The sequence below is a fragment of the Salmo trutta genome, chromosome 12, assembly GCF_901001165.1.
Source record: "Salmo trutta chromosome 12, fSalTru1.1, whole genome shotgun sequence".
Classification (NCBI taxonomy): Eukaryota; Metazoa; Chordata; class Actinopteri; order Salmoniformes; family Salmonidae; genus Salmo; species Salmo trutta.
This window is the reverse complement of record NC_042968.1, coordinates 60658070-60677237: the sequence shown is the minus strand read 5'-3', so window position 1 is coordinate 60677237 and position 19168 is coordinate 60658070. Positions and strand designations below refer to the sequence as shown.

Here is a 19168-nt window from a genome sequence, read left to right as displayed (position 1 = left end):
GATGAAGGGGAAGAGACAGGTTAAAGAAGGATTCTTAAGTCTTGAGACAATTGACGTTCAGAGGGTTAATGGGCAAGACACAAGATTTAAGTGACTTTGAACGGGGTATGGTAGTAAGTGCCAGGAGCACCGGTTTGAGTGTTTAACGAACTGCAACGCTGCTGGGTTTTTCATGCTCAACAGTTCCTCGTGTGTATCAAGAATGGTCAACCACCCAAAGGACATCCAGACAACTTGACACAACTGTGGAAAGCATTGGAGTCAACATGGGCCAGCATCCCTGTGGAACGCTTTTGACACCTTGTAGTCCATGCCCTGACGAATTGAGGCTGTTCTGATGGCAAAAGGGGGTGCAACTCAATATTAGGAAGACGCTCTTAATGTTTGTGCACTCAGTGAACAGGCAACAATAACAACAGGCAGTTTGTGTGTTGTATCTCTGGCTTTAGTTCAATGAATTAAGGGAGCTTTTGGGTTAACTCGGCGCAGAAACGGCACTGATCTATGTAAAAGATACTAGCAGCAACACACAGGCAACTTACTGGTCATAACAAAAGACCATTAGAAACGTAAACAATCAATTGTGAGTGAAATAGGCTGTTGGGTTTGATCCCATCTTTCATACACATGCATCATCACTGCATATTCACTAGTCTACACCTACAGTACACCTACAGTACACCTACAGTACACCTACAGTACACCTACAGTACACCTACAGTACACCTACACATCCTGTTAAAAATACCTTATACCATCCCTCTGACTTATAACAGACCATTCACCATTCATCCATCTATCCTTCCATCCATCCTATACATCTAACAGCCAAGGCCAGGAGATTTTCATGATCATGTGATCTGACCAGGGAAAATCCCGACCATATTACCAGGCTATTTGGCTCTGCTGGTCAGATAGAACCTCACTGTCTCCATCATGTGCATCTTCTACGTCTACAGGTTGATCTGTTAGGTTAAGGAGTTGTCTCTGTGTGTGACAGTATCAGTACTAGCCTATGATAATGCGTACCGTACAGAAGCTACTGGCAATGTTACAGCAACACCATTACAAAGAGACCGAGGCAAGAGGGAAGGGTGTGTGTGTGTGTGTGTGTGTGTGTGTGTGTGTGTGTGTGTGTGTGTGTGTGTGTGTGTGTGTGTGTGTGTGTGTGTGTGTGTGTGTGTGTGTGTGTGTGTGTGTCACTATGCATCCCTTTGTTATCATCATTACTTCAAGCGGGGGTAGAACTCTGCCAGGGTGCTCTGAGGGATTCTTTTCAGCATCTCTTTGGGGAAGATTCTCATCAGCTGCCAGCCGATATCCAGTGTCTCAAACACAGTCCTGTTCTCATAGGCTCCTGGAGCAGAGAGAGAGAGAGAGAGAGAGATTACACACTTGCGCACTCACTCAAACACGCACGCACGCAGGCAGGCAGGCAGGCACACACACACAGTCCTCCTGTCCGCTCCCCCCTATGCCCCAGTGTACCCTGGGCGATGAAGTTCTTCTCAAACTTCTGTAGGAACTCCAGGTAGAGAAGATCATCAGGCGTCAGAGCCTCCTCTCCTACCACAGCCTTCATCGCCTGCACGTCCTTACCTATAGCATAACACGCATACTACACACACACAATCACAGATGTTTTCTAGCAGAATTGTCTAATGTTGTTGAGCAGTGTGTGTGTGTGTATGTGTGTGTATGTATGTATACCAGCTGGTTGGAGACATCAGAGTGGTCTTTGCGTGTCATCCCCTCTCCGATGGCTGACTTCATCAGACGAGACAGTGATGGCAGAACATTGATGGGAGGATAGATCTAGAGAGAGAGAGAGAGCGAGGAGTAAAGAGGGAGAGAGTCGGAAACATCACAACATCACTTGAGAGAATCGATTTGCCAGACACTAGAATCCTGCCAATGCCCAGAGGCGCTTTTGAAGGTAACAGCCACATTGCTGTGTGTGTCTCTGTGGTGTCACCTGTCTGTTGTGCAGCTGTCTGTCCACGTAGATTTGTCCCTCAGTGATGTACCCTGTCAGATCAGGGATTGGGTGAGTGATGTCTGAGAGAGAGAGAGAGAGAGAGAGAGAGAGAGAGAGAGAGACAGGTAAAGAGGGAGAGAGTCAGAACATCACAACATCACTTGAGAGAGAGGAAGAAAGTAAAAGACCGTCCATATTTGAGCAGTCAGTTAAGCAATACATGTGCGTACAGTACCACCGTTGGGTATAGTTAGTATAGGGATCTGGGTGATAAACATACCATCGTTGGGCATAGTTAGTATGGGGATCTGGGTGATAAACATACCATCGTTGGGCATAGTTAGTATAGGGATCTGGGTGATAAACATACCATCGTTGGGCATAGTTAGTATGGGGATCTGGGTGATAAACATACCATCGTTGGGCATAGTTAGTATGGGGATCTGGGTGATAAACATACCATCGTTGGGCATAGTGAGTAAAGGGATCTGGGTGATAAACATACCATCGTTGGGCATAGTGAGTAAAGGGATCTGGGTGATAAACATACCATCGTTGGGCATAGTTAGTATAGGGATCTGGGTGATAAACATACCATCGTTGGGCATAGTTAGTAAAGGGATCTGGGTGATAAACATACCATCGTTGGGCATAGTTAGTATAGGGATCTGGGTAATAAACATACCATCGTTGGGCATAGTGAGTAAAGGGATCTGGGTGATAAACATACCATCGTTGGGCATAGTTAGTATAGGGATCTGGGTGATAAACATACCATCATTGGGCATAGTTAGTAAAGGGATCTGGGTGATAAACATACCATCGTTGGGCATAGTTAGTATAGGGATCTGGGTAATAAACATACCATCGTTGGGCATAGTTAGTATAGGGATCTGGGTGATAAACATACCATCGTTGGGCATAGTTAGTATGGGGATCTGGGTGATAAACATACCATCGTTGGGCATAGTTAGTATAGGGATCTGGGTGATAAACATACCATCATTGGGCATAGTTAGTAAAGGGATCTGGGTGATAAACATACCATCGTTGGGCATAGTTAGTATAGGGATCTGGGTAATAAACATACCATCGTTGGGCATAGTGAGTAAAGGGATCTGGGTGATAAACATACCATCGTTGGGCATAGTTAGTATAGGGATCTGGGTGATAAACATACCATCATTGGGCATAGTTAGTAAAGGGATCTGGGTGATAAACATACCATCGTTGGGCATAGTTAGTATAGGGATCTGGGTAATAAACATACCATCGTTGGGCATAGTGAGTAAAGGGATCTGGGTGATAAACATACCATCGTTGGGCATAGTTAGTATAGGGATCTGGGTGATAAACATACCATCATTGGGCATAGTTAGTATGGGGATCTGGGTGATAAACATACCATCGTTGGGCATAGTTAGTATAGGGATCTGGGTGATAAACATACCATCGTTGGGCATAGTTAGTATAGGGATCTGGGTGATAAACATACCATCGTTGGGCATAGTTAGTATAGGGATCTGGGTGATAAACATACCATCGTTGGGCATAGTTAGTATAGGGATCTGGGTGATAAACATACCATCATTGGGCATAGTTAGTATAGGGATCTGGGTGATAAACATACCATCGTTGGGCATAGTTAGTATAGGGATCTGGGTGATAAACATACCATCGTTGGGCATAGTTAGTATAGGGATCTGGGTGATAAACATACCATCGTTGGGCATAGTTAGTATAGGGATCTGGGTGATAAACATACCATCGTTGGGCATAGTGAGTAAAGGGATCTGGGTGATAAACATACCATCATTGGGCATAGTTAGTATAGGGATCTGGGTGATAAACATACCATCGTTGGGCATAGTTAGTATGGGGATCTGGGTGATAAACATACCATCGTTGGGCATAGTTAGTATGGGGATCTGGGTGATAAACATACCATCGTTGGGCATAGTTAGTATGGGGATCTGGGTGATAAACATACCATCGTTGGGCATAGTTAGTATAGGGATCTGGGTGATAAACATACCATCGTTGGGCATAGTTAGTATAGGGATCTGGGTGATAAACATACCATCGTTGGGCATAGTTAGTATGGGGATCTGGGTGATAAACATACCATCGTTGGGCATAGTTAGTATAGGGATCTGGGTGATAAACATACCATCGTTGGGCATAGTTAGTATAGGGATCTGGGTGATAAACATACCATCGTTGGGCATAGTTAGTATGGGGATCTGGGTGATAAACATACCATCATTGGGCATAGTTAGTATAGGGATCTGGGTGATAAACATAACATCGTTGGGCATAGTTAGTATAGGGATCTGGGTGATAAACATACCATCGTTGGGCATAGTTAGTATGGGGATCTGGGTGATAAACATACCATCGTTGGGCATAGTTAGTATAGGGATCTGGGTGATAAACATACCATCGTTGGGCATAGTTAGTATGGGGATCTGGGTGATAAACATACCATCGTTGGGCATAGTTAGTATAGGGATCTGGGTGATAAACATAACATCGTTGGGCATAGTGAGTAAAGGGATCTGGGTGATAAACATACCATCGTTGGGCATAGTTAGTATAGGGATCTGGGTGATAAACATAACATCGTTGGGCATAGTTAGTATAGGGATCTGGGTGATAAACATACCATCGTTGGGCATAGTTAGTATGGGGATCTGGGTGATAAACATACCATCGTTGGGCATAGTTAGTATAGGGATCTGGGTGATAAACATACCATCGTTGGGCATAGTTAGTATGGGGATCTGGGTGATAAACATACCATCGTTGGGCATAGTTAGTATAGGGATCTGGGTGATAGAGCCGTTGCGTCCCTCCACCCGACCAGCTCTCTCGTAGATGGTGGCAAGGTCAGTGTACATGTAGCCTGGGAAACCACGACGACCTGGGACCTCCTCTCTGGCCGCTGAGACCTGAGAGGTGGGGGGATGACATTTACTCATTATCATTGATTTAACGTGTAATAATGTTGTTTGCTGTGGCGATGTCTCACCTCTCATAGCACCTCAGCGTGTGTGTGTGTGTGTGTGTGTGTGTGTGTGTGTGTGCGCGCATGTTATACCTCTCGTAGCGCCTCTGCGTAGGAGCTCATGTCAGTCAGGATGACGAGGACGTGCTTCTCACACTGATAAGCCAGATACTCTGCTGATGTCAGAGCTAGGCGGGGCGTGATGATACGCTCTATACTGCAGAGAGACGGGGAGAGTGTAAGTTCTTCAAGGCAAGAGGTGAGAGGTCACCAATGAAGCGTGGTTTCCGTTAGGAAAATGTGGCACCGGACAACGTGACTGGGCAGATTTTAATTTACTGGCCATTTGAGAAATTTACCGGACCCATATGCATAGGGTGAGTAACCCATTAGGGCAGGGGTAGGCAACTAGATTCTGCAGCGGGCCGATTTTCTCCGGAAGAGATGGTTGGGGGCGAAACATAATTATGATCATTTGTACACTGCAAATTGACCTCAACTAGGCCCAAAAATAGATTGTATTTGAAAATAAAATACATTTCATACCTTGATTACATTATGACACAATGACATATGTATCTTTTTTATTCGTGGGAATACTTGGGAACAGATTTCCAAAATGAAACAAATTTTCAGATGAATTCCTGGTGATTATACAGTCAATTTTTGTATTTATTTTTGCCTGTTGCCAACCCATGAATTAGGGTGTCCACCCCCAGTGCTCAGAATGACAGGAATCACATTTACATTATGGTAGTTCATCTTAACATTGGACTCCTGAGTGGCGCAGCAGTCTAAGGCACTGCATATCAGCGCTAGAGGCTTCACTACAGACACCCTGGTTCGAATCCAGGCTGTATCACAACCGGCCGTGATTGGGAGTCCCATAGGGCCGCGCACAATTGGTCCAGTGTCGTCCGGGTTTGGCCGGCGTAGACCGTAATTTCTTAACTGACTTGCCTAGTTAAATAAAGGTTAACAGAACATGCAATGAAGCAGCCAATAAAACATTTTCCAAAATGCAATTAGCAGGAAAACACCATTCTAAACATTCAGCCGACGCTCATATCAAGGAGAAATGAGTGTTAAATACCTTGATTAAGGGCACACCAACAGATTTTTCACCTGGACAGCTTGGGGATTCGAACCAGCGACCTTTCAGTTACTGGCTCAATGCTCTTAACCACTAGGCTACCTGCACCTGATAATATAGCTTCCAGACGTGACGGAGATGAAAATCTCTGTTGGAAACTTGGAAAGACGGGGACTATAAAGATGCAACAACGAGGATGGGTTGCTAATATGACTAGGATTGTGCCTTTGGCTTCTGGACTACAAAATAAAGTTGATGTGAAAACCAATAGAACAGGAAAGAAATTCTGGTTTCAATGGCATATGAGGAAGTCTTTATAAAACAACTGCCTCCACGTTTCTAGGGTCAGATTTTGCCTAGGATAATTTGAAGCAAGGTAAGACATGCCTCATAATATGAAATAAAAAGTTCAGGTTTCAAACAATTAAGTATATGTTTTCAAAATACGTGGTGGTGTGTGAGACACCGATACCCCAGCCAGGTCACCAATGACACAAGTCAGTATTCGACGTTCATCTATGTCTGTTGACTTAGGGGCAACAGCGAGCACTGTTACCTTCAAGTAGGTTTCAGTTTGGCTCGGGCATTGTAGATGTGTGTAAACATCTGCACCTGATTCCAAATGTTGCAAGTTCAAATCCTGCGAAACAAAGCTATTTTTGTTTTTTTGTTTTAAGCTTAACCCAAACTTTAAACCCATACCTTAAAAATTCAGAGTTAATGCCTAAACAACCTTCAACACTTAAAAAAGTGCAGCAACTTCGAAATTTGTTAAACACGGATGAACTCCACTTCTGAAGTGACACTGTGAGAGCTAGTTGGATACCCTGCCTACTGTTGCCTATGCACTGTGAGAGCTATTGGATACCCTGGCTACTGTTGCCTATGCACTGTGAGAGCTAGTTGGATACCCTGGCTACTGTTGCCTATGCACTGTGAAAGCTAGTTGGATACCCTGGCTACTGTTGCCTATGCACTGTGAGAGCTAGTTGGATACCCTGCCTACTGTTGCCTATGCACTGTGAGAGCTAGTCGGATACCCTGCCTACTGTTGCCTATGCACTGTGAAAGCTAGTTGGATACTCTGCCTACTGTTGCCTATGCACTGTGAGAGCTAGTCGGATACCCTGGCTACTGTTGCCTATGCACTGTGAGAGCTAGTTGGATACCCTGCCTACTGTTGCCTATGCACTGTGAGAGCTAGTTGGATACCCTGCCTACTGTTGCCTATGCACTGAATGGCAAATGGGAGGCACGCTTCAATTACGAGTTGAGAAAAAAAGATTATAGCTCTTTTTAATCATGGACATCAAAACGCAATTACCTTTAGAATTGTTGCGCAATGACTGGGCTTATAATAGCACGTTTCAGTCCAGCAGCAACTAGCTGAGGAGCTGCAGCAGCAGCAGCTCTACCGCTGTCCGACTGGTGATATTCCCCTCAAAATTAGCTCTATATGCCGTGACGTGTGATAAATAAGATACATGACGACTAACGAAAATGCACACGCCCCAATTATTCCACTAGATGTAGCTAATTAACCTATAAGCCAATAAGCATGCTAGTCAACTGTATTTACATCAACTGATATTTCCATCAATTCATAAAAATAATACTTTTCAATGGGATTGTTTTTTCTCCCGGTCAATTTGGCTGGCAACAATTCTATTTATCAGCTACAACAAAAAATATATTGCCCCAAAACAGGCAATTACCAGCTAACAAAAACCCTGCAATGAAGGTTAATTGGACAGGTTGAGGAGCAGGTGAGATGAGGGTAGAGGTTAAAGGTTAGAAGTGACCTACGTGGGGTCGTTGGCCAGGTTGAGGAACAGACAGACGTTGTCCATGGAACCATTCTCCTCAAAGTCTGACTTGAAGAACCGAGCTGTCTCCATGTTGACCTGGGGTCAAGTGTTAGAGGTCAAAGGTTAAAGCTGGAATCCTTCATTGAAATAATAACAAAGCGGTCACCCTGTAGTGGGGTAATATTTGATATGTGTATATTATGTATACACTACATCAACAAAAGTCTGTGGACACCAGCTCGTCGAACATCTCATTCCAAAATCATGAGTATTAATATGCAGTTGGTCCCCCTTTGCTGCTATAACAGCCTCCACTCTTCTGGGAAGGCTTCCAACTAGATGTTGGAACATTGCTGCTGGGACTTGTTTCCATTCAGCCACAAGAGCATTACTGAGGTCGGACACTGATGTTGGACAATTAGGCCTGGCTCGCAGTCAGGGCTCTGTGCAGGTCAGTCAAGTTCTTCCACACCAATCTCGACAGACAGTTTCTGCATGGATCTCGGTTTGTGCACGGGGGCATTTTCTGGCTGAAACAGGAAAGGGCCTTCGCCAAACTGTTGCCACAAAGATGGAAGCACAGAATTGTCTAAAATGTCATTGCATGCTGTAGCGTTAAGATTTCCCTTCACTGGAACTAAGGGGCCGAGCCCGAACCATGAAAACCATTATTCCTCCTCCACCAAACTTTACAGTTGCACTATGAATTGGGGCAGGTAGCGTTCTCCTGGCATCCGCCAAACCCAGAAAAGTCTGTCCGACTGCCAGATGGGGAATCGTGATTCATCACTCCAGAGAATGCTTTTCCACTGCTCCAGAGTCCAATAGCAGTAAACTTTACACCACTCCAGCCGACGCTTGGCATTGCGCATGGTGATCTTAGGCTTGTGTGCGGCTACTCAGCCATGGATATCCATTTCATGAAGCTCCCGACGAACAATTATTGTACTGACGTTGCTTTCAGAGGCCGTTTGGAACTTAGTAGTGAATGTTGCAACCAAGGACAGAGATTTTTACGCACTACGTACTTCAGCACTTGGCGTCCCCATTCTGTGAGCTTGTGTGGCCTACCACTTTGCGGCTGAGCCATTTTTGCTCCTAGATGTTTCCACTTCACAATAACAGCACTTACAGTTCACCGGGGCAGCTCTAGCAGGGCAGAAATTTTACGAACTGACTTGTTGGAAAGGTGGCATCCTATGACCGTGCCACGTTGAAAGTCACTGAGCTCACATTCTACTGCCAATGTTTGTCTATGGAGATTGCATGGCTGTGTGGTCGATTTTATACACCTGTTAGCAACGGGTGTGGCTGAAATAGCCGAATCCATTCATTTGAAGGGGTGTCCACATACTTCTGTATATATAGTGTACCTCACATGCGACTCGTAATAAGACTATGCAATTAGCCTAATCAAATTGTTATCTTTATCTGACTCCCTTTAACATTATAATAAACATTATGAGAAGTGAATATCAAAGCAAGCATCATTTCATTACTTTGCAAAACAAATGGATTCACAAGGCATACAACTTAAGTTACAAGACAAAGCATGAACAAAGAGATGCCTACAAGGCCAGAGTCCTAGAAAATTTGAATTGATCATATAACCTTCAAATGGACAGGATACAGGATGAGAGAGAGAACAACTGACCATTTCATTTCTAACATCGAAGATGTAAAACCAACCACCATTGTCCAATCAAACAATACCAAGTTTACAGTAATAGTAACAGTAATCACTCAGGCCCAATCTCCACAGGGTGTCACAGCATCTAACTTTCATTCAGATTTTTAAGGTCAATCACATTACAATGATTTTGAGATAAAGACGATATATACAGTCCCAGTCAACAGTTTGGAAACACCTACTCATTCAAGGGTTTTTCTTTATTTTACTATTTTATACATTGACTTGCAACATTTTCTACATTGTAGAATGATAGTGAAGACATCAAAACTATGAAATAACACATATGGAATCACGTAGTAACAAAAAAAAGTGTTAAACAAATCAAAACATATTTTATGAGATTCTTCAAAGTAGCTACCCTTTGCCTTTATGACATCTTCACACACACTTGGCATTCTCTCAACCAGCTTCATGAGGTAGTCACCTGGAATGCATTTCAATTAACAGGTCTGCATTGTTAAAAGTTAATTTGTGGAATTTCTTTCCTTCTTAATGTGTTTGAGCCAATCAGTTGTGCTGTGACAAGGTAGGGGTGGTATACAGAAGATTACTACATGATTCCATGTGTGTTATTTCATAGTTTTGATGTCTTCACTATTAATAGTAAAAATAAAGAAAAACCCTTGAATGAGAAGGTGGTACTGTATATTAATAAAAACATTTTTGGGGCAGGGTTGGAAATTCTCCCGGGGTCGCAACCCCTACTTTGGGAACCGCTGCTTTAAAGGGTCAATCTGCAGTTGTTACATACTTTTTTTTTTTACTTAGAAATGTGCAATATGTATCCATTGTTTCTGGAAGAATATAACTTATAAATTCCTCATGAGCTTAGTTCAACTGTCACATCCTGTCAGAACAACAAATATAAGCTTGTTTGACTCTAATGTTGATACACATTGTAAATCTAAACAAACACTGAATAGCCTCAAAACATGCTTTAAACTATACATGTGATATCATGGATGGTCAGTCCTTGCATCCATTACTCTGTCTATGAATTTGAGAGTGGATACATTTCTCCAGGACTATCCCTCAGCTTTTGGCCCTTTACGGATTGGCCCTTTAAGTGGCCACGTGCGTGTAACCATGTGCGCATGCGTGTATGTGTCTCACCCCCATTGCGGCGAAGACGATAGCGAAGTTGTCATCACTGTAGTCCATCACATCTTTAGACTTCCTCACCAGGCCTGCCTGACGACAGATCTGAGCTGCTATCTACAAAGAGAGAGAGAGTGAGAGAGAGAGAGAGAGAGAGAGAGAGAGAGAGTGGGGGAGGGGAGAAAAAGACAGAGGAGAAGAGATGGGGCGAATGAAAGAAACACGCTGCAGGATATGAAAAAACAACTGTTTCCTTCCTTGGAGGAGAGCCTCAAAGCTCATTTCCCATTTAATCAAACTGAACTAATTAAAAGAAAATGATACAAATTAATGAATCAATTTAATTAGTGGGTTTAATCAGCACTAGACCCTATGGATGTGCTACTTCAATACCTTCACAGAAATTGCCAGGCCATTCACACGGCTCTTAATGCTGAGGATGGGGGTTAACGGAGGTAGTGAGTGTGTGTGTGTTTGTGTGTGCGTGCGTACCTCGTTGTGTGGCAGTCCTGCAGCAGAGAAGATGGGTATTTTCTGCCCCCTAGCGATGCTGTTCATGCCGTCTATAGCAGAGATCCCTGTCTGGATCATCTCCTCCGGGTAGATACGACACTGAGGGTTGATAGGCTGGCCTGGACACACGCGCACGTCCACACACACATTATCATCTCCTCAAAAAAGGAACAATACTCTCTATCTTTATATTCATCTCTCAATCTATAACTCTAGACGTGTACCCATGATGTCCAGGTAGTCTTCTGCCATCACTGTGGGGCCTTTGTCGATGGGCTTGCCTGATCCATTAAACACGCGACCTGCAAACAGAAATGCACATACACACGCACAGGCATGCACACCAACACACACAGATTCAGATTGACTGTTCATGTGTACACAACAACAACAAAACATTTACAGTGAGGGAGAGGACCAAATTACACAATTGTTACCCGGAGGAAAATGGGGGAGAGTCATGCTTTTTTTCAATTTCAGTCAGGGGGAGAGCTTAGTATTTTTTTATTTAGTTCAGGGGAGGGTCATGTCATTTGTAATCGATTAAATGTCGTATTGCTCAGTGTTTGAGAATTAGTTGCTTATTATAACTCGATGTGTGCCCGATGCTGCCCCTCATAGGTGATTCTCTGCAATATCAAGTGTGCCTAGTGTGGTCTCAATCAAATGATCCAGAGCCTATACCGTAGGCTAAGGCTATACGAAGAGCATGCTGGGAGAAGCACTGGGATGGTGTATATAACACTAGGCTACACTGCATTACACACCGCAATGGATAGGCTATGCCAATCATAAGCCCTGGCCTGCCCTGTTCTTGCTGATGCAAACCCCTTTTGTGCTGCCAAACCAATGGCAATTCAGGACGAGAGTCAAAGGCTTCTTCCAGGAAATAATGTTGTATTTGTCCAAAATGTTCAGTTTGAAAGCAAAGACGAGGAGGAGGACCGGAGGTAAGTTAGCTACTACTACAATAGATTTTAATAAAAAAACAATATGTTTCACTGCCCATAGTGAAACTATTTATTAGCGTTATTGATCTCACAATGAGCCATATTCGAGTAATTTACATAATTTATTGTACATTACTATGAAGTGGCAGCCGTGGAGATGGACAAGCAATGGATGCTGACAGTAGGATAATTCCAGAAGGCCAAATTCATTCATTTTAATTCGATTTTAGGCTACTAACAACAAGAGGGTTTCGTGTTGGAGCCCATTTCTTCCTATTCAAGAAATAAGAGGTAGGCCTACCTGTTTGACAGACAAAATTATAGTCTACTATCCATAGATTTTGGCAGCCAATTCCTGCTGTTTGATAAAATAAAATATTCTTACTCTCATCCATAATAATGTCATCATGTAGACTAGACAACCCGCACCGCTACCTGCAGGTATCTGCAAGCTGTTGGCTAGAGGGCAGGTGCCAAGACCAGATTAGACACATTTACTATTTGATGCAACAGTTTGTGACCAAACAATCAGTAGAGTATAAAATGTGATGGAAACACAATGAACTTTAGATTCTTTACAAAAAAGTAGATTTTATGTGAACTACAGTGCCTTTGGAAAGTATTCAGACCCCTTGACTTTTTGTTACGTTATAGCCTTGTTCTAAAATTGAGTAAATAAATAAAAATCCTCAGCGCTCTACACACAATACCCCATAATGACGCAGCGAAAACAGCTTATTAGACATTTTTGCAAATGTATAAATGTTTTTTAACAGAAATACCTTATTTACATAAGTATTCAGACCCTTTCCATGACACTCGAAATGGAGCTCAGGTGCATCCTGTTTCCATTGATCATCCTTGAGATGTTTCTACAACCTGATTGGAGTCCACCTGTGCTAAATTCAAATGATTGATTGAATGATTTGGAAATGCACACACCTGTAATAGGTCCCACAGAGCAAAAACCAAGTCATGAGGTTGAAGGAATTGTCCGTAGAGCACCGGGACAGGTTTGTGTCAAGGCACATATCTGTGGAAGGGTATCCAAAAAATTTCGGCAGCATTCAAAGTCCTCAAAAACACAGTGGCCTCAATCATCAAGAAGTTTGCAGCCACCAAGACTCTTCCTAGAGCTGGCTGCCCGGCCAAACTGAGCAATTGGGGGAGAAGGGCCATGGTCAGGGAGGTGACCAAGAACCCGATGGTCACTCTGACAGAGCGAGAGAGTTCCTCTGTGGAGATGGGAGAACCTTCCAGAATGACAACCATCTCTGCAGCACACCACCAATCAGGCCTTTACGGTAGAGTGGCCAGATGGAAGCCACTCCTCAGTAAAAGGCACATGACAGCCCTCTTGGAGTTTGCCAAAAGGCACCTACAGGACTCTCAGACCATGAGAAACAAGATTCTCTGCTCTAATGAAACCAAGATTGAACTCTTTGGCCTGAATGCCAAGCGTCATGTCTGGAGGAAACCTGGCACCATCCCTGAGGTGAAGCAGGGTGGTGGCAGAATCATGCTGTGGGGATGTTTTCAGTGGCATGGGCCTGGGAGACTAGTCAGGATCAAGGCAAAGATGAATGGAGCAAAGTACAGAGAGATCCTTGATGAAAACCTGCTCCAGAGCTCTCAGGACCTCAGACTGGGGCCTTCCAGTTCACCTTCCAACAGGACAACAATCCTAAGCACACTGCCAAGACAACCCAGGAGTGACTTCGGGACAAGTCTCTGAAAATAGCTGTGCAGCAACGCTCCCCATACAACCTGACAGAGCTTGAGAGGATCTGCAGTGAAGAATGGGAGAAACTCCCCAAATACAGGTGTGTCAAGCTTGTAGCGTCAAACCCAAGAAGACTTCAGGCTGTAATCGCTGCCAAAGGTGCTTCAACAAAGTACTGAGTAAAGGGTCTGAATACTTATGTAAATGTAATATTTCAGTTGTATTTATTTTTTATACATTTGCATATATAAATTAAAAAACTGTTTTTGCTTAGTCATTATGGGGCATTGTGTGTAGATTGATAAGAGGAAAACAACTATTCAATCAATTTTAGAATAAAGCTGTAATCTAACAAATTTTGAAAAAAGTCAGGGAGTCTGAATACTTTCTGAAGGCACTATACGTCATCAAGCATTGATATTTATCCGCAACAAGTCCATTGGTGGAAACATACCACTGGTGGGGAAATGCTAATATTTTCAATTAACAAAATTATAAACGCAACATGCAACATTTTCAAAGATTTTACAGATTTCTTTTGTTTGTTTGTATTTTACCCCCTTTTCCCCCCATTTTCGATCTTGTCTCATCGCTGCAACTCCCCAACGGGCTCAGGAGGTGAAGGTTGAGTCATGCGTCCTCCGAAACATGACCCACCTAAACACGCTTCTTAACACCCGCCCGCTTAACCCGGAAGCCAGCCGCACCAATGTGTCGGAGGAAACACTGTTCAACTGACGACCAAGGTCAGCCTGCAGGCACCAGGCCCGCCACAAGGAGTCGCTAGAGCACGATGAGCCAAGTAAAGCCCCCCCAGTCAAATCATCCCCTTACCCGGACGTGCGCCGCCCTATGGTAGGCCCGAGTTACAGTTCATATGAGGAAATCCGTCAATTGAAATAAATTCATTAGGCCCTAATCTATGGATTTCACATGACCGGGAATACAGATATGCGTCTGTTGGTCACAGATACCTTAAAAAAAGGTTGGGACGTGGATCAGAAAACCAGTCACTATCTGGTGGACACCATTTGACTCATGCAGCGCGACACATCTCCTTCACATAGAGTTGATCAGGCTGTTGACTGTGGCCTGTGGAATGTTGTCCCTCTCCTCTTAAAATAGCTGTGCGAAGTTGCTGGATATTGGTGAGAACTGGAACACACTGTCGTACACGTCGATCCAGAGCATCCCAAACATGCTCAATGGGTGACATGTCTGGTGAGTATGCAGCCCATGGAAGAACTGGGACATTTTCAGCTTCCAGGAATTGTGTGTAGATCCTTGTGACATGGGGCCATGCCTTATCATGCTGAAACATGAGGTGATGGCGGCAGATGAATGGCACAACAATGGACCTCAGGATCTCATCACGGTATCTCTTTGCATTCAAATTGCCATTGATAAAATGCAGTTGTCTTTCGTTGTCTGTAGCTTATGCCTGCCCATACCATAACCCCACCACCACCACAACGGGGCACTCTGTTCACAATGTTGACATCAGAAAACCGCTCGCCCACACAGCGCCATACACGCTGCCATCTGCACGGTACAGTTGAAACCGGGATTAATCTGTGAAGAGCACACTTCTCCAGCGAGCCAATGGCCATAGAGGGTGAGCCTTTTCCCACTGAAGTCGGTTTTGATACCGAACTGCAGTCAGGTCAAGAACCTGGTGAGGACCACGAGCACGCAGATGAGCTTCCCTGAGACGGTTTCTGACAGTTTGTGCAAACCCACAGCTTCATCAGCTGTCCGGGTGGCTGGTCTCAGACGACCCGCAGGTGAAGAAGCCGGATGTGGAGGTCATAGGCTTGCGTGGTTACACGTGGTCTGCGGTTGTGAGGCCAGTTGGACGTACTGCCAAATTCTCTAAAATGACATGTATGGTAGAAAATTAACATTACATTCTCTGGCAACAGCTCTGGTGGACATTCCTGCAGTCAGCATGTCAATTAAATTATCTCTCAAAACTTGAGACATCTGTGGCATTGTGTTGTGTGACAAAACTGCACATTTTAGAGTGGCACTTTTATTGTCCCCAGCACAAGGTGCACCTGTGTAATGATCATTCTGTTAATCAGCATCTTGATATGCCACACCTGTCAGGTGGATGGATTATATTGGCAAAGGAGAAATGCTCACTAACAAGGATGTAAACAAATTTGTGCACCAAATTTGAGAGAAAAAAGCTTTTTGTTCATATGGAACATTTCTGGGATCTTCTATTTCAGCTCATGAAACATGGGACCAACACTTTACATGAAAACCTAGCTAGTGTCAGTAAATGTTGAAACTTGAATGGCTTGGTGTGCTAAGTTAAAATCAGAGCTAGAATTGAGGGGGTATGTGAGGGTATTGGGGCCTTTGTTAAAGAAAATGGCTAAAAGCATAGACCTCTTATTTTTAATGGACCTGATTATATAAAGCGATCTATAACTAAGCTTTAGTACGCAATGCCATTTAAAAAAAAACTATTGTGAAGCATTTGTTACATACAACAGGCTGGCAGGAGCGCTCAGCATTTCAACAACACATCAACAACATGCCCATGAATTTAACATTTAGGCTGTATAACATTTTTACTAATTACTTAGAATTAGATAGTAATTAAACAAAAAATGTCTGATATGCTATACAGTCATTATCCAGTGACTTTTGGATTCACTTGAAGAAATATGAGTTTGGCCAGTCTGGTTTGAGGATCACAGTGAACACAAATCTATTTTGTAACAACAATATCATGGAATAAAATATAATAAATTAGAAAATTATAGTTTTCCAAATGAAAAAATGTTATAAGCGCATACCTGATGATATGCGGCTGCTGTTTTAATAAACAAATAGCTTTTTCTCTAATTCTTTGATGATGATCAGATACTTCAGTTGTCATTGGTTCTGTTGCGCTCAATTTTTTACAGTTGATAGACAACTGTACCACTGTTCCAAACTTAGACTATCCTCTTTTTTAACAATAGCCTATATAAAAAACCAAAACGTCTCTGTTGCTGCAGCATGCGCTTATTCGTTGTCATGCTCTGTTGTGCTATTAAAAACAGATTCTGTTTGTCTCCAGTCATGTACAACGACAGAATTGTATGAAATGCGTTTATAAAAGGATATTTTTTTCTCGGACCGCAAATAAGATGATAGGTTCATTCAGTGCTTTTATAATAACGGAGATCTTTTCACCCCTACCCTTGTTCGCAGTGGTCTGCCTTCTGGCTACGTTGCCATGTAATGCTTACAAAATGAAGAGCAGTTTCTAAAACTGCATATCAAAGGGTCTGGTCTGTCCTAGGAGTGAGGGTAAATGATAGGCATGTTCTCTGCTATCCACTTTGTTTTTATTTATATTTTGGGTAGAGGGGAAAATCTGATCTCACTTCAGAGGTCAGATTTTCTCCAGGTATCCCTCATTATAAATAACGTACAGTCCCTAAGTCCCATACCCAGCATATCTTCAGAGACAGGGGTGCGTAGGATGTCTCCTGTAAACTCACAGCTGGTCTTCTTAGCATCAATACCTGATGTCCCCTCAAACACCTACACACACCCACAAACATGCACACATATGCAAAAGGAGAGTTAACACAGGGCTCTGCATTGTAGGATTTTGAGACGTGATGGGCAAGTCACACACAAACACATACACACTGACCTGCACCACGGCTTTAGACCCTGTAACCTCCAACACCTGGCCACTTCTCTTGGTTCCATCTGGCAGGGTCAGGTGGACGATCTCTGCATACCTGGGGAACTGTCACACACGGTCATGAGGATGATTTCATCACACCTGGATAACATGCTCGCTGGTCAGAGACTGGCTGTGTTTTAATACAATATGTTGATTTGAAGATGTACTAATGTGTGATCTCTCACCTTCACCTGGTCCAGAATCACGAGAGGCCCGTTTACTCCAGACACTGTCTTATAGGCTACAAACAGAGAACAGAGTTACTCACACACTGCCCACACCCGTTATAGTAAGAAGCTGCAAGTCATGCAACTGCTGCAAAACATTTTGAGGGGGTGATGGTAAAATTCGATTTATTTTAATTCATTATGATATGAGAAACGTATGTTTCCCAGCAACATATGATACAAATGAGTTTCAATAGCAATCGATGCCCCTGAATACTAGTCATCATCACTTGCCGCAGAATGCGCAACATTATCTCCTATCGGGCTGTCTGGCTAGCCCCTCCGTTCCTGCGTTATTCTCCGGTTTACCGGGCACGATAGCTAATAACTCACTCAGGCGCGGCTGGGAGATGTAGTCGCGTTTAACGGCCAGGACTTGCTCCCGGGAGGCAGCCGTCTTGTTGCCTGTAACGGCTGATGAGAGCTCGTTAACAGCTCCGCTGACCATCCCCTTCAACACCTTCAACGCCATGTTTACCTCTGGATTGGAGTTGGAGCAGACAAGTCGTGACAGCAAAACTGCGCATGCGAGGTAGCTACGCGAAGGAGCTGACCAAGGTGCTGATGATTCCAAGTTTTGTTTTATTATAAGGGGTGTAAACTGACATTTTGGGCTAAAACAAGTATTATAAATGGGGTGGTTCGAGCCCTGAATGCTGCTTGACTGACAGCCGTGGTAAACCATACCTGTATACCACTGGTATGACAAAACAATGTACAGTATTTTAAAATGTTCACACATTTATAGTGAAATTTTATCAAATCACATAAAACAATCAAATGTTATTTGTGACATGCTTTGTGAACAACAGGTGTAGACTGACAGTGAAATGCTTACTGACGAGAAATAATAGAAACAATAAAAATAAAAGTGATAACTACACAACGAGTAATAATAACTTAGCTATATATTACATTAACTCACTTACATTAAGTAATGACTTAAGAATGATTACTTTCTACACTAAAAGATAACCGACCTACAGCACTAGACTAAACTTCACATGCGTCATCCTTGTGGTATTGAGAGATAAACATGGTAATGACTTCACTGATTGAACATAAAGGAAGATAGTTCCTATATGACAGAGTGCTTGCTTTGTTAATATGTAATCAGATTATGAAATCAAATCAAAATCAAATGTTATTTGTCACATGCGCCGAATACAACAGGAGTAGACCTTAACGAGAAATAGTTACTTACAAGCCCTTAACCAACAAGTAAAAAATTGATAAGAAATAGAAAAAAGTACCAAATAATTCAAGATCAGCAGAAAAATAACAAGCAAGGCTATATACAGGGGGTATCGGTACAGAGTCAATGTGCGGGGCACCGGTCAGTTAAGGTAATATGTACATGTAGGTAGAATTAAAGTGACTA

General features: G+C 43.2%; 1 protein-coding gene across 1 annotated transcript; it reads right to left on the bottom strand.

Moving 5' to 3' along the window:
• Positions 1–263: 263 nt before the first annotated feature.
• On the bottom strand, positions 264–18301 carry atp6v1b2 (ATPase H+ transporting V1 subunit B2). The gene is made up of 14 exons (XM_029769010.1): positions 18121–18301; positions 17746–17801; positions 17525–17623; positions 17316–17409; positions 11415–11492; positions 11170–11309; positions 10693–10794; positions 7885–7982; positions 5079–5202; positions 4779–4929; positions 1976–2058; positions 1711–1815; positions 1489–1618; positions 264–1357 (listed from the first exon to the last, which is right to left on the bottom strand). Exons 1-14 carry the CDS (start codon positions 18257–18259, stop codon positions 1227–1229), a joined length of 1530 nt encoding a protein of 509 aa, XP_029624870.1. The 5' UTR covers positions 18260–18301; the 3' UTR covers positions 264–1226.
• Between the last annotated feature and the right edge of the window lie 867 nt (positions 18302–19168).